We start from the raw sequence: 17,370 nt of genomic DNA on the forward strand, positions 1-17,370 counted from the left end.
GCATAAATGCACTCATCATGTTTCATAACAGTCAGCCCATTAGATAGTGAGATAATCTACAACAACGGTTCTCCCAAAATAATCATATTTGAACTCCCACCCTGACAAAGCACTTGGAATTGTAGGAGTTGAGGCATTACATTTAGTTTGACTCGGTTCCACAGAAGAATATTGTGAAAATAGCAGATCTAAAAGCTCACAACGCCTCGCGCTGCGAGGCGTTGTGAGCTTGTAGATCGGTTATTTTCAAAATGTTAGCCTCTTTCTTATATCATTTGACAATTTGGCCAATGCCTGACCAGTTTTATAGTATAGTTTTTGATTACTTCTGATGCAGTAATGGTCTGTTTTCTTGTCTTTCTTTTTTTGGTATTAAAAAGGGCTTCGTTATCACTTCACTGTCATCTGGGGACCCCCCCCTCAAAAAAAAAGAATCATGTGGGGACCCCCGTGACCCACAGGTTGAGAACCACTGATCTACAATATAGACATAAATAGTTAGACGCCTCACTGGCCAGTGGGGGCTTGCACGACATCCCCCAGGGATCTATCATAGGCCCCCCTCATTTTCCCCTCTCTGCATTACCTCTAAAAAACAGCAGATCTACAGTATAAGCTCACGACAAAACTCAGCAGAACCACAGAACTCAGCAGTTCTGTGTAGTTCTGAGGTTTGCCCTGAATGTTCACCTATCTTTGCCCAACGTTTGCTTATTATGAGAAGCCCAGAATAGGGAAGCTATAGGGTTCAGTTGGTTAAACCGACCGGCTGTACAGTACAGCACTAATAACTTCCCTCTGCAGAGAGAGCATTGCATTGATTTGTGAAGTGGCTTAGCCTCTTGAGTATTCCCTGCAGAATGGAAGCATGCACAAGCAAACCAATAACTTACAGTTTGCACCGAAGAGGCGAAGCCCTGATTGAGATGAACACAATTATCCACATAGCAGCAAACCAATAACTCACAGTTTGCACCAGTTTGCCCTCATTGAGATGAACGGAATTAACCGTGTCACTCATGTTTCCTCAGCTCCCCATGGGACTCAGGGCTCGTGTTTTGCATAAAGAATGCTGAAACACATCGATTAGAGAACGTGAATGCAGGCTAGTATCAGTGGTGGAAAAGTGCTCTAATTTTTTACTTAAGTAAAAGTATTAATACTGCACTGTAGAAATACCCCAAAAAATGACAATATTTGTCCCTGAGATGTAATGGAGTAGAAGTAAAAGTACCGACAATTGGAAATGCTCCAGTAAAGTAAAAATTGTACTTGAGTAAATGTACTTAGTTACTTTACACCACTGGCTACAATGCATTTAAGGCGCATGGGGCGGCAGTGGCTCAGGAGGTACGTGCGGCACACTTGGGAACCGGAAGAATCCCAGTTCGATCCCGGGCTCCCCCAGAGTTAGTGTAGAAGTGTCCTTGAGCAAAATGCTGAACCCCTAATTGCTCCCTATGAGCAGCTTGGTGCCTTGCATGGTTTCCTCCACTGTTGGCGCGTGAACGTATGGGTGAATGTAATGCACATTGCAAAGCGCCTTGATACAGTACGTTGTAATCATACTGAGATTCAAACAAACATCCCTGTATTCAAATAAATACTACACTGTTCTGCGTCCCTATTGTGCATCATTGCATGCATGGATTTCAACCATCAGATTTAATCTTCTCTTATTTGAATTAATTGGTGCGTGGCTCCAAGGCATCTGGCCTCCACCTATAAGACTGTAGCATCAGTAGCAGTGAGCCAGCAGTTGTTCTTTATTTGGCCTGCTTACTAATTAGAAAAACCCACAACTATTCTTTCTAATCACACAGACTGCAAAGAATCAGCCAGTGTAATTATTCAACCATGGCCCAGTCACATAACTCTACTGTATCAATATTATAAAGTCCCTGCAGGGGATTTTAAGTAAACACTATGGGTTGAAATAATGGAAAAACACCAATTATAGTCAGGGGATATTAGCAGAAAGATTTCCAATCTTTGAATAAATTCCTTACCAAAACAAATCTTCACCAATGTGTTTGTAAAGGTGTCTAGTAACACATCTCACAAAGACTGAAATTCTGTTTCCCTAGGAGAATTTTTGACAGCTGCTGAAAGTTGGGGTAAAAACAGCCCAATCTCAATGGGCTTTTTACACAAAAAGTATACCTGGACAAGGATGGCTATGGCCGTTTTTAGCCCAAGGAGTGGTTTTGGTGCAAAACAAATGCTTGCAATGGATTCAGAATCATAAAAACACCCTGGTTTGACCCCTCACATGCTACTTCAAACAGAATTAAAATTATATATTTTTTGCCCTGCATGGAAATGCAGGGAAATGGTGGGTACCCCAACTTTCAACAGCTGTCAAAAATTCTCCTAGGGAAACTGAATTTCAGTCTTTGTGAGATGTGTTACTAGACACCTTTACAAACACATTGGTGAAGATTTTTTTTTTTTGGTAAGGAATTTATTCCAAGATTGGAAATCTTTCTGCTAATATCCCCTGACTATTATATCAATGACATGTTCATCCAAGTCAGCAGAAGAAGTGCAGAATGATGCTGCTATGATGTTCTACCTGAACAAAGTCAGGTCACAGCTCTATATGTAAAGTTTCGATAAGTCAATAACGACAACCTTCTTCTTTGTATTAATACTAGATTTCACGAAAGAAAATGGACACAATCCTATTTTAGTTACCAAGGCAATTTAGCTGTGCAGTTAGCCTGTGCAGTTTCTCCCTGGATCTATTTATTGCGGCCGTGTTTCCTTTCTTGCTTATTATACATTTTACTTCCTCATATAATTCCATGAGCTGCTGCAGTGCTGCTGTTCAGCCACAGAGAAGAACGCCGCTGTGGTTTTGGGCTCCATGATTGGTCAAGTTCAAGAATTCTGCTATCGACTTTCATGGTCTTTTACAGGAATACGTGAAGCCTGGCTTTACCATCCTGGCTCGACACAGCCTGGCTTGACAAGGTCTAGCTCGACAAAGTCGCTCCTTTTCAGCCTGGCTTGGCGTTCATGGAACGGAATAAACCAGGCTGTACGGACCAGACTTTGTCAAACCTGGATTTGAAGTAAATCCAGGCTTATTTAATTCCCCTTTCGTGTAATAGGCCCCGGGTCATGTTAAATGTGCTATATAAATGATTTGATTTGATTTGATTTGATTTGATTTGATTTGATTTGATTTGATTTGATCATTACACCACTACACCATCACTCAGTCACTCTCTTAGTACTGTTGAAGCATTCTTTTGTATGTTAGCCTTCAGTTATTTAAGTTGAAATACTCCAGCATTGAACTTTAGGAGGACTGGGACTTGAACATGGAATGTCTCTGCTGGGAATCTGATCAAGTCACTATCGGCAGATGTCTCTTAGTAGTTTTGAAGCGTTTTTTAGTATGTTAGCCTTCAGCTAGTAAAGTTGAAATACGTTATTATTTAAAGCTGCATCAAGTAACTTTATTGTTCTACCCCGGATTTGTCTTTTAGTGCTTTTGAATTGTTCTTCTGTAGTTTGACCTTTATTATTTCAAAGTACTCCATACTGAAATTCAGACCATTAGACCACCACACCATCACCCAGTTAATCTCAACATGTGACTCTTAGCACTGTTGAAGTCTCTCTTTGTACGTTAGCATTCAGTTAGTAAAGTTTGGCGCCATTGGAGCGCCAAGTGCACTTACGCTGTTGGGATGAACTAGTTTGTAAGGACTGTTCGTATCGAACAAGTTTTGTAAGGACTGTTCGTATGGGTGGATAGCTGGTAGCAGACTGCCCTGGGCGCCATCGATCAGAACGGTATCCGCGTGGCTTTTGTTAGTTCCTTATGCGGGTTTGTTGACTCTAAGGCTGGAGGCTGAAAGGTCGGCCGTCCGTGGTATATGTGGTTGTCCTCTCCACCTCCTGCAGTCCGCACAGTCACGTTGGCATTTCTTCACTGCTTCTCTTCCCCTTAGTATCCAGTACTTCCGGCACTTCCAAAGACACGTTCTGGACCGGAATGCATTAACTGCTTATCGTACCGCTGGATGAGTAGTTTAGTGATTATGTGTGAAGGGTCTAGGATAATTGGGTGTTTCTCATCTCGACTTTTCGCATCGGCGGAGTCGACCGCCTACTGTTATTAATTTGCTATCTTCATCGTACTCAGGACTGAGGGTGTTTAGTCTCCCTTTCCCCGCGTTGTACGCCGTTATATCCTTCCCTGCCATGCGGATTGCTAGTTCCTCAGGGAAACTGTCTAGTTGGACTTGCTGTAGGAGTGTTAGCTCGGCTCTCCGATATGTATCGGCATCTTTGGCCGCCTCGTGCTCTGACCGGCTTGTGGCCGCCTCGTGTTCTAACTTCACTGTGGCCTCCAGTAGGTCTTCATATGTGGTGCAGCCTAGGTTTATGTTCTTCTATTCTTCCACAGAAGGGGGTTTCTTCAGCAGTAGTGTATATTCCTCCAGGACACAGGAGGCTACTGCATGTCCTGGCATATAGACACTGAGGAGTCAACTGTCCAGCACCAGATTGCACAGTGGAGGGGTTCCGTGAATGTACAGTGGTAGTAGGTGTACAGGTGTATCCGCGTGTCAGAGGAGACGCAGTAGAAGGATAGTTTGCCAGCAGGCCAGTCCAGATACACCCCTACTCTGTTGGAGCCAGAGGGAATGACAGGGAGTTCTGTTTTGTTGTTATTGTGACGGACAGTGTATCTGTTAACTTGGAGGTCTTTATGAGCCCTGTAACAATCCAGACTCCAGGACTTGTCGTTGACTCCAAGCAAAATGATATCAGAGTAGCCTCGACGTGGTATGCTCTGGTATGAAACTGCTATAGAAACCTTTAGAGTCCACTCTACCTCCCAGTAACAGCGTCCAGTGAGACCCTCTCTACACATAATTTGTGACCAGTAGTTAAATCTGCATGTATTATTAGGATACGCCTGCTTTTCTTGCACATGTGTCACCCTTCTGTTGTTCTCAGACAGAGCGAGGTGTCTGCTTGCTGTGTCTGGGTCCAGTGTGAGTTGACAGAAATGAAGCATCAAGTTCTCCAGGTGAACATCCTGCATTTCCTCTTCCACTTTCAGGTGCTCTGTTGTAGTTATCTGCATGTTAATGTCTTCATCGTGCTCAGCAGTGAGCTGCTGGGTCTCCTGTTGTGTAGAGATCAGTTGGAGACTTGTGTCCTCCTGTGAGTTTGTCCCCTGGAGTTTTGTCACCTGGAGGGTGGGTACGACGGAGGAGATAACCTGGATCAAGGTATCTACCTTCCGTTCTAGCCTAAGTAGGCGATCCTGGACCCCGAGGGGACATTTCTTTACGTCCAATAGCGTAGTAGAACTATTGACTCCCATGGTAGTTTGGTCAAGGAGTAGTGGAGTAGCTAGTAGCAGATTGCCCTGGGCGCCGTCGATCAGAACGGTATCCTCGTGGAGGTCTATGGGGGAGCTCAAGTAATCGATGCTGGTAAACTAGTTAGATGGTTGGGTAAATGGTTTGTAAGGCCGGTTACCTGTAGGTAGAATGGATCAACTCCTTCTTCATCAATTACAATTATAGCTACTGAACTGAAATATCTCTGAACTCGCTTATCCGGCATCGATTCAGCCTTATATAGCGTCAGGTTGTACTCGCCATATAAGGACCACCCTAGAGCATAGCCGTTTAATTTATCATCCGTATATTGATATTAGGGGAGGCCCCTGTACAAGGGGAGCCTCCGCAACATACGCCTTCATGTTTTCAGGCTTTATTTCAAAAAGTAATAATTGTAATACAAATATTCTTTTACCATCTGATAGAGCTCAGGAGACCTTTAAAATGATATAAAAAAGTCATTTTCAGCAAAAATGTCACTTACGCCCCTTTGCACTCCAGTACTCGATATGAGGTTTCCACTCATCAGAGACTAAATACAAAGTGTGTAAAATTATAACATTGTGTAAAACGTATCCTTATAAGTTAGTTTCATTTGGACTTAATACAAAATAATGCAATACATAATACAATCAGGGCAGGAATTTCACGGCGGCCACGACAGCCATGGCCGTCGTTGCCCCTCTCATTGGCCGTGTGCCCCTCGAATAATGACATGCCTTCACGGCCACAGTGTAATAGACACAAAAGCATTACCGGGCCAAACAGGAGATAAATCTAACGCAGCCTGTTGAACTAATCAATGGTAGGTTTGATTTCTAGCCTGACAGAGAGAGAGGATTCCGTAGTCCTACAGTCCGATGTGCCCCGATGTTTTTTTTCAACAGCAAAATATAGATGAATACATCTGATAAAATACAGCGAAATTCCCAAAACTGCAAACAAATTAAAAGTTTAGGCTATCAATATCATACAAAAGAGTGACCTCACCGCTCTGATGGACAAGAAATAAATAATCCTTTTGCAAACCACATCCATGTTCTGTTCGTTTGTCAACAATGATCTAAATGGGAAGTTTATTTCAGCAGCTAGAATGTGACAGTTTTAGTCCGTTTTTTGGTGCGCAACACAGCCCTCGTTTAAGTGAATTGCTTTCACCTGCTGTTGTATTGCTGTGCGAGTGTGCGCAACAGGGCATATCTCCGCCAAGCCAGGGTGACCTACCCAGGCCCATGAAATTCATATGCAGGCGGCATAGTAGCCAATTAGAATGAAATCTGCCAAAACTGACTCATATACTGATACAAAACCATATATTGGCTATATATTATCGCTGTCGGGTGGAAATCTTTCCTTTTTTATTATTATTTAAAAACAATTTAAAATTGTGAAAATAGCCAATCTACAAGCTGTAATTATTAATAATTAAGAAATACTATATTTTAAAGAGTGAAAAATCAACTAAAGTCATTATTAGTGCAAGTTCAATCACATTTCATTTGAATGAAAATAACTTGTGGGGAAAATACATAAAATCTCTAATCTGTGAATCTAATGTGATTAATGTGACCCCTACTTCAGTCAGTGAAGTCCAGGGCTGAATGTGACATATTGAGACCTATATAACTAAATATTGGTCATTTGCCAACACATTATTTTGTGAAATAAATGGGTTATATTTCACAGATAGTTATACTATTCGTATGATATATTAAAATACAATCATCCTTAACCTTCAAGTTAAATTCATTATTTCCGTGGACTTAAAAATCATTTTTGGACTTTAATTTTTTGGATGGCCTTCCTGCCCTGGCATTTGGCCTTTGTGCCCTCCAAAAAATTACAACACCAAAGGCCTCGTGGCCTTGCCCCTAAAATGACGAAATTCCAGGCCTGAATACAATACATGTTTTTAGTTTTTATTATCTATTTTCAAGAATTATTTTGACTACATATTTCTTTCAGTGGTACCCTGAGCATTTGTATATGATTTTATTTTAAAAATATTTTATATGCCCAAATTCTGTAGACCTACTCAGATTCGTCTCTGGTTCACGTGACCAATTATGCCCTTTGAAGGCAGATGCACTGCTGATTACCAACCCGATCTCCAGAGATTACCGTAACATTGCACGGAACGAGTGCACTTCATTCCGTGGATAGCCGCCTCGGAACTCCCGAATTGCGTGCATATGGTACGGCGCTGCCTTTGTGACAAAACCATTTCGGAGGCGCGCAGTCACAGGCGAATTGTCACCCCGTGAAGGACCACCGAGGGAGCTAAGGCGACCGAGTTGCCGTCCTGAACGGTGTGACATTCGCCTGTGCCTACTCAGCGCCGTTTGAGTTATGTACCGATAGGCACAGAATCGTAAATTTTATTGTGCGGACTGCTCTGCTTCCGGGTTTTTCCGTGTTGCGACTGGTTACGCCCACCGTGGGACTCGCCGTACATATGCACGCAATTTGGGAGTTCCGAGGCGACTATCCACGGAATGAAGTGCACTCGTTCCGTGCAATGTTACGGTATTCTCTGGAGATCAGGCTGTGATTACACAACTTCCAGAATGAGAGCGTGGATGTGTTAACCCATTAAGACCTGAGGCCGATTCTACAAACAACTTCTAAATCCTAGCAGTTTTCTGAAAAACCTATGTTGCTATATCAGTGGTTCTCAAACCTTTTCATGTCAAGGACCCCCAACATCATATTTATTTGGCCGCAGACCCCCATCTCAAAATATGTTGTTACAGGGCCCCCCAGAAGCAAAGATTTGAGTTACAAATGTTCGCTTAATTTTTTTAATAAATTCAAATATTTGCACAACTTTTCACGATTTTTCAAAAATAGCAGATCCACAAGCTCATGAGCTTGTATATATGCTATTTTTGAATAGCCAAAGTATAAACTGACACAGATACTTTCCCGGTTTGAATGGGTTAAGACATCAAATCCACATGTTTTTTTTGCTTTGTCTTTGTGAAATGTAATTTTGTTTTGCATTTCCCAGTCCACTGTACAAATGAAATATAGAATCTAATATTTGAACAATGCATACACAATTAAAGACTTTACAAACATTCATTTTCAAACATCGGGTGTGCTCACGGTAAACGGTGCTAAAGTGTTTCCCCGTCCGGTGTGGTCGCTAATGTGGTTAGTTGAATTAATTATGCTCCGAGGAGGCAAATGTGTAGTGAGCAATGAAAAGTAGCCTACGCCACCCGTAAATTCATGGCGCACGTTGTGGCTAGTGTTGTGGTGACATGTGATATGTTGTTGTGTTTATCCCGAAACAATGAAATCAGTGTGGCGTCGGAAGCTGGGAGATTTCCCAAATGTATAGATAGATACAAAGTAGGGGTAGAACGGGGTAAGATGAACCACTTTTTACTTATGTTGACCTCTAGGCAAGGAAAAATGAGATGGAAGTAAAATCTAAACATCTACTAAAACTTCAAGATGTCTTCCATCAATTGAAATAATGAGTGTGCATCTATGACAAATGGTTGTAAAAATATGGGTTCTAAAAAAAGTGGTCATGTGGTTCAACTTGACCCAGGTAAGGGGTAAGTTGATCCTAGTCAAGGGGTACATTTACCCATGTGATATTTTGCATTTTCAAGTTTAAACTTGAACAAATAATGTATTCACGTATCAACAATAATTTAATAACACATTTCCCTTTTGCAAATAGTCTTATTTATTTTCTTAATGGTATTTAAACCAATTAAATAATATGTGTTATTCAGAACCTTTTAATATTTGCAATTGTTAATACAATATTGAAGATTTCTCTTAAATTAGTGTATTCATCCAAATGAAAGGTCATACAGCATAATTTGAGAAGCAAAGACATAATAAAAAATATGAATGGTGATTAATATTAGGATAATTGGTTCAATTTACCCCAAGGCATTTGGTTCATCTTGCCCCATGGCCACCATTTTGACCTAACCTGGCTAGCTTAATGCTTCAGGCTAATCTTTAGCTAAATGATTCACATGGTTTTATACATTGGAATATCACCAACATGCATGATATATAAGTTTCAACCTGGGTATATTTGCTTTAAAATAAAAATCATTATACCAGAAAAGTAAAAAAATTACTTTGACCAGCAAAAAACACTTTTTTGTGTAGAAATATGCTTATCACTTTGCCCATGTGTCTCTCAACTTCACAGCCATGTGGAAATGATGGGTGTGTCCTGATTTTAAGGTCACATGACAACTCATGTGTATAGTTTTAAAGATACAGGGGGTGGTTCAACTTACCCAGAGGTTCATCACCCCGTTCTCCCCTACTCAAGTACTGAGTTGAACTTCAGGCAAAATAACAACAATCTGGCCACTGCCATTCATAGACTGACTAGAAGAGCCCACGCATTGAGCAATACAAGCAGGCAGGTACCGTAAACACACTAATAGAGTGGCTGAACCGTAAGTACCATAATAGTGTGCAATGCAAAAACAGAACATTTACACTTGAGACAACCTGATGTGATTCGGCACTATAATAACATTGAACTGAATTGTACTAATAGTAGTAGCATTATGCTGTTTTAAATGTGTCAATCTTACCTCTTGCTGTAAGTCTTTGATGATTTTAGTCTTTTTCTCCATCTCCATCTTGAGAAATTTGATCTGAAGGCAAAAATAACAACCAAATGAATTATTAATTACAACATGTAAGTTATATTCAATGAACAATATGCATTGAGTCAAAACATATGTTCCTACGAACCACAGTCTCCGCCAAAGCGAGTTTTTCATCACAATTAATTCACTTAATTAGTGAATTAAGTATGCAGTACTGCAACGTCACCATCAATTAGTGTTTACATTCAGCATGTACAGTAAATATCACACACACACACACACACACACACACACACACACACACACACACACACACACACACACACACACACACACACACACACACACACACACACACACACACACACACATTTTAACCACTTTAACCCTATATACTTAGTAGACCGGGGTTCCCCAGGCAGGGCTCTATACTAGGTCCGCAAACATTTCCCTCTACACCAAATCTCCTCTGCGGAATTAGCCAATCTACAAGCTCACAACTTGATCTTGTCGATCTGCTATTCTCACCGAATGCTCTCCCCAGTATATTATAGTAGGGACACTATAGGGCTGATAGGAACGATACAATACATCCATTTTGGGGTTTTGCCAAAAATGCACCAACATTGTTTGTGATCAAATCTGAGGCATTTCTTCCTGCAGTGGGCGACCGGCTATTTTCCACTGTGTGTCTGACTACATGGCTCATAGGCTGCTCTTATCGTGTCAGAGAGCAATATCTCTTTGCTTATCACGATCCCTTTATCATGAACTTGGCATTTCTGGGTAGAGTAGCCCTTCCTTCTTGTGCTGCGTTCAGCAAGCCAGTCAGGACCTCACATATCTACTGCGGAGAGAAACCTTGTATCTCCATATTTCATCTTTTTATGCTTATTTCCCTCATTTCTATGTAAATGAATGCCTTACTTCATCGTGCAAAAGTGTCACACAAATGTAATGAAGATAACAGATCTACAACGCAACGCGTTAGCTTGTAGATCTGCCATTGTTGCTCTTAGAAACATTGTTAAAGTGTGACTGTTGATAAATATTTGACCAAGGAAAAGTATTAACCACAGCCTGTGGTTAATACCAAATAATGACAAATGCATTGGATTAATTGGAACACAGATTATTTGTTCCAGTTCCTGTAAAGCATTGGTTCTCAACCAGTGGTCCTTGAGGGGGTTCCATGTGGTCCCCAGCTAATTGATGGAGAGTTGGTGACCAAATGGACCCTTTATAGATCTTTAACTCTTTAACGTAAAAGAGTTAAAGCTCTCAAGAGTTAAATTATTGTTAAAACATCTGCATTACTTAATTTACAAGAAGTGTACACAAATAGAGGATGTAGAAGAAATGTTATTTTGATCAACGTTTGCCTGTTATCTCTCCTAATGGAACCAACATCAATACAGCATGGATGGAATTGTGGACAAAATCTTATCCAACGATAAAAAAATATGCTAAGTCTTGGGTCTGAGAGGCAAAATCTCATCAAACGGTGGTTCCGTGGCTCAAATGCCCAATAATGAATGGACCTTGATATGAAACGGGTTGAAAACCACTGCTCTAAAGTAAGTTTTTTTTTTGACATACAAGGTTTCCACCTGACAGCAACGAAATGGCAAAACGCTGCAAGCCGTGGGCTTTGCAGTATATCTATCTAACAGAGTGATTTGTGCTGGAAGCAGAGATGAAACCTTGGACGGTTTGTTTTCCGTTTCCTTTCTGAACAGACAAACAGCTCAGCTAGATTGTCCTTGAGAGAGAGAGAGGTCATCCAGATAATCTAGAGGACAAAGACTAAAAGATTCATTGCGTTGTTGACCTCATCCCTGCTAGCCACCCCGCTAGGGGAGACTGTAAACTACACCTCAGCACTTAACCCACATCCCAGAGACAGACACCATTATGTCAAGGTTCACGTTGGCGCCACAGGAATGGTTAAAACAACCATCTATACTGTCTGCTGTGACATTTAGACTTTGGGTTGTGGTGGGAGAGCAAATTATATTTACTATTTCACTACACAAGTCTATAACATGCAGATGGATGGGCATGGATTGAGACGCACTCAGCGCAGAATACCATTAAGTAGAGGTTAAATGGGAACAGGGGTGGCAATTTGCCATCCCCTGGGACCTCAAAGTGACACCCCTGTTCACATATTATTCCTGGCATTGGCAGCGACCAACGCAAGCGGAGAGGGTCTTTTTTCAAAGCTTTCCATGGCGACGAATAGACTTAGATCGACTATGCATCGCTGAACTGCCTGATGCTGATGTCAATTGAAAGAGACATCCTCCCTGAACCTGACTTTAAGGACACAATCAAAGGAGTTCTCTGACGGGAAAAAAATAAAGACAAGAACACTTATAAAAGTAAGACCTTTTTGTTTGACCCGTTTGGATTATTTTAATTGTGCATTTGGAAATACTTGGCCGATATCCCAGCTGGACCCCGTAGCCTCCTACCAAGTTAAAGTGTTTATATTTATTGTTTATGCATCATACTGGTATTTATGAAGAGATGAAAGTGAGTCAAAACATGAGGTATATAATTCAAACCCGTGTATAAGGTAACCCTGTATAAATGTCTGTTGAACACTGAACGTTCTGAAATGACCCATGCATTAAATGAGGCACAGTCAGTGGTGGAAAGTAACTAAGTACATTTAGTACTGTACTTATAAGTACAATTTTGAGGTATTTATACTTTACTTGAGTATTTCCGAATTCCAATACTTTTACCACTACATCTCAAAGGCACATATTGTACTTTTACTCCACTACAATTATTTGAAAACTTTAGTTACTAGTTACTTTGTATATACATGTATTTATATATACATACATTTTGGGAATTTGAAAAAAAGCTCACAATGCAATTGCGACACATCTGCTATTTTCAAAAGATTGAAAGTACAGTACAGTACAGTACAGTACAGTACAGTACAGTACAGTACAGTACAGTACAGTACAGTACAGCAAACGGGGGTGTTCAAGCAAAGAATTATGCTGAGCTAGTTGTCCAAATCAGAATCAGTCAGAAAATGTATTGCCAGATATGTTTGCACACATAAAGCGGAATTTGTCTCAGTGAGGTTGATGCATTGTAGTGAAAGCAACAGCATAGAGACATTAAAGTTATTTACAGCTGTTTGTGCAAAGTAGGCTAAAACAGATAAACAAACATATCAGAAGCAGAGTGAATTGGATGAGACGACGAAGCATTGTTTGATCCTTGACACCCACTCACACACACACACACACACACACACACACAGAGAAAACTCCACATTTTAATGAAGTGAAATAGCACCGCTATATCAACAGTGTGTTGGAACGTTTGAATTCATCACTCTTGCAAATATTTCATCATCTGTTAAGAAAAGTTACGTCTGACTTCACTGTAGGGGTGAATGCATGTATCATCCATTGAAACCCCACATAAACCCTAGCGTCCATATCTCAGGCATGTCATAACAATAGGTAAACATCGTCATCATTCGAGTGCCCTCGAGATCAGCGACACAAGCTGCTTCCACTGGTCTCTGTTGCTCATTGCCACACCAAGTTCATTCCCTGTCAGTCCTGTGTCCCTACTCAGAACATCTGGACATGTGAGCGGTCTGGTTCCTCTTCATGGGCAGGGTAGAGTCTCCACTAGTGTTGCTTTTGACAGCAACTCTGGATTCAGTTTTAGTCATAGTCTTTTGAATCAAATCCCATTTAGTTTTAGTCATATTTTAGACATCTGAAATGTTTTACTGTTAGTCTAGTTTTAGTCGACTAAATATCATAAGATTATAGTCGACTAAATCTACAGTTGATTTAGTCGACTAAAATGTATTTTGGCGGTGCCTTGATGTCGTCGTAATGGCTGATTTTACACTCGGTCGCATGCTGAAAATAGCCGATCTACAAGCTCACAACGGGTCGCAGGCGCGACACGTTGTGAGCTTGTAGATCTGCTAGTTTCACAATATTTATCTGTGGAACCGAGTCAAACAAGTGAGGGGGTCCCCAGTTCAAATTTGATTATTTTGAGGGGTTGCAGCCTGAAAAGGTTGAGAACCACTGGTGTATAAGACATACCAAGTTATCATTAGTTATGGACATGGTTTACTGATGGCACTAACAGAGCAGTGTTGATTTCGTCGACTAAAACTATGACGAAAAATGTTCGTCGACTAGCTTTTTTTCACTGGCGAAAACAAAATGAAAAATAAATAAAAACTAAGCTATGATGACTAAAACTAAAATATATAAATAATATGACAATTCCGTAATCAAATTAAAACTAGACTAAAATGTTAGGGAGGGACTAGTGGAGGAGAGATCCAGTAGAACTAAAAGACACGTCATTTTATGTTTGGTTGCGCTCGGGTGTCTGAAAATAGCCGATCTATAAGCTCACAACGCGTTGCATTGCGACACGTTGTGAGCTTGTCGATCGGCTATTTTCAGCATGCAACCAAGTGTAAAATCAGCCATTACGACGCCATCAAGGCACCGCCACAATACATTTTAGTCAACTAAATCAACTGTTGATTTAGTCAACTGAAATGTTATGATGAAACAAAAAAAACTAAAACATTTCAGATGACTAAAATATGACCTAAATAGAAATGTGCTGTCTAAATCAACACTGTAACAGAGGAACTTTGTGTATGCTACATGCCTGCTTGTCAATTTTGGAGCAACAGAAAGCTCCTGGTGTATGAGTAAAGGGATTATTGTGTTGTGTATTGTATATTTTAATGTATTGTACCTTTTTAAAGTTTTTTATTCATGGTTTTTCGATTATTGTTTGGACCCAATGTTTACTTAAAGGGATATTTCACTTTCAAATAAAATAAACATTAAAAAAATATATTAAAAAAAAATGAAAGAAGTTATGGCAAAATCACGGCCCCCTCACACATTAGTAGGACACTCTAATGCGTGAGGGGGCCGTGATTTTTCCATTACTTTTTTCATTTTTTTTTAATATATTTTTTAAATGTTTATTTTATTTGAAAGTGGAGTATCCCTTTAAGTAATATATCTGAATACTTCTTCCACCACATACGTGTTGTTATCCAGATAACAGCTCTCCAGTATCAGTCTTTTTGCGGCTTTGATGGACTTCCGTAGCTCATAGCGAGCCTGCTTATACTCTGTGGTGTCCCCTGAGTTAAAAGCTGCACACCTCGGCGGTTTCCCCATTTTCATACTAGGGTCAAATCAATGTGAAAAACACATTTCTTATTTCCTGCTTTTTTAGCCGATACCCTTCGGCCAGCTGTAGCTGAGTGGGTAGAGAGGTCATGTGGGAATGGGAAGGTCACCGCTTTGACCCGCACAGTCCGCCCAGTCTATGTGTCAATCCACAAACTGCTCCCCGGGCGCCTTATTAGTTAATCGTTAGGATGGCTTTGTTGTACAGCCTTCTGTGGCAGTAAGATGCCTCTCGCTGGTTTCCTAGTGAACTAATGCCAGTGTGAAAACATAGTGTTTCTTAGTGTTAGCTGTTCTAGTTTTCTACTTTTTGCTCTGACCTGCTCTGCTGTCTGTCTGTCTGTCTGTCTGTCTGTCTGTCTGTCTGTCTGTCTGTCTGTCTGTCTGTCTGTCTGTCTGTCTGTCTGTCTGTCTGTCTGTCTGTCTGTCTGCCTGTCTGCTGTCTGTCTGCTGCTCTGCTGTCTGTCTGTCTGTCTGCTGTTCTGCTGTCTGTCTACTGCTCTGCTGTCTGTCTGATGCCTGCTGTCTGTCTGCTGCCTGCCTGTTTCCCACCTAATCCTAATTAACTGACCCTGCTTCCACGTCACTTACCCTCACTTTCACTTCTAAAACTCTTTTAACTTGACTAGGGTCCGTCAGTTTGTTAATTGTGACAGGAACACTGAGAACGTCTGAAATGGACAGAAAGGGTGTGTGTTGTATGCAGTTGTATCGTAAATAATACCAATGTTTCAGAAACGTCAAGTAGCCTATAATGATGCTATGAGAATGTTACTCAAAAGGCCTAGATGGTGCAGGGCGAGTGAAATGTTTGTGGTTGCAAGAGTCAATACTTTTCAAGCTGTTCTTCAGAACTTAATGCATAGATAGATGCATGTGTTGCTTGGATGAGTCTGTGTATAGCATCATTGTCAGTAAAAGTAACCCTGTGAAGATCTGCACTATAGATACTCCTCTAACCTTAGGAGACATTGGCTTAAAAGCCTGCATTTATAACTGTCACAAATGCCCTATCTAGCATGTTCATTTGGACTGTTTTTTATTAATGTTTATTGTGTTTTTCTATGGACCATGAGTCTACAATAAAGACATTCATTCATTCATATCCTGTATTCCCTCATAGTGGACTGATTGTTGTGAATATTAACGAGTGTTTGTCCTGCCTCTGTTTGCATTAGCTTGTGAGCTATTGCAATCCTTTTAAATCGATATTCCGTGTCAAACTATTGATTTAGTTTGAAAGTAGCTCTTCTATAACCGGGACACTGTACAGTGAGGCAGACATTATTGGTAAATAAACCCTGACAGGGTGACAGCGGCACAGCTAGGAGCGAGGATGTCCCAGGACAGCAGTCCCACGAGTCAGGTGTTACTGACTTATTATGTCGCTGACGGGCAGTGGTGGAAGAAGTGCTCAGATATTTTACTTAAAGGGTAAGACCACTTTGGTAGAGGTTGGGGTTGTGTAGTTACCTTGCCATGATGTAACTCCAAAGGTGGGCAAGAAATCAAAAATAATTGCTCCATTGATTAGAAATTGATCATTCAAAATATGCTCCTCATTGACTTACATTGTACGGTAAAACAGCTCTCAAAGTCACACTCTTAGCACGTAAATGAACCCAAACAAAGTTGATTCAGGCAATATAGAGCATCACCAAACCCAGTACTGTTTGTTTTTTTATTAAAAATTTCAACTTCCTGTTGATTTTACTATTTGAAGATCTGGATCCGGATCCGCCGATCCAGTCCGGGTTTTCTACTTATTAAAAATGGCAAAATCAACAGGAAGTTGACATTTTTATTTAAAAAAAAAACAGTACTGGGTTTGGTGATGTTCTATATTGTCTGAATCAACTTTGTTTGTGTTCGTTTTTGTGCTAAAAGAGTGACTTTGAGAGCTGTTTTACCGTACAATGTAAGTCAATGAGGAGCATATTTTGAATTATCAATTTCTAATCAATGGAGCAATTATTTTTGATTTCTTGCCCACCTTTGGAGTTACATCATGGCAAGGTAACTACACAACCCAAACCTCTACCAAAGTGGTCTTGCCCTTTAAGTAAATGTAGCAATACCACAATATTAATACTGTTACAGTAAAAGTAAGTAAAAGGCCTGTGTTCAAATTGTTACTTGAGTAAAAGAACAAAACTATTGGCATCAAAA

The 17,370-nt window shown here is 40.6% G+C and overlaps 1 protein-coding gene across 1 annotated transcript in view; it reads right to left on the minus strand.

The window, feature by feature from the left end:
• Nucleotides 1-17,370, minus strand: part of luzp2 (leucine zipper protein 2) — a gene marked incomplete at both ends in the record, with an annotated part of 231,614 nt that overhangs the window by 80,390 nt on the left and 133,854 nt on the right. The window contains one exon of the mRNA XM_080424131.1: nt 9,959-10,021. Within this exon, the coding sequence (XP_080280257.1) occupies nt 9,959-10,021 (63 nt within the window). The remainder of the gene's footprint in view (nt 1-9,958; nt 10,022-17,370) is intronic.

Source organism: Gymnoscopelus braueri, assembly GCF_963280865.1.
Source record: "Gymnoscopelus braueri genome assembly, chromosome: 1".
NCBI lineage: Eukaryota > Metazoa > Chordata > Actinopteri > Myctophiformes > Myctophidae > Gymnoscopelus > Gymnoscopelus braueri.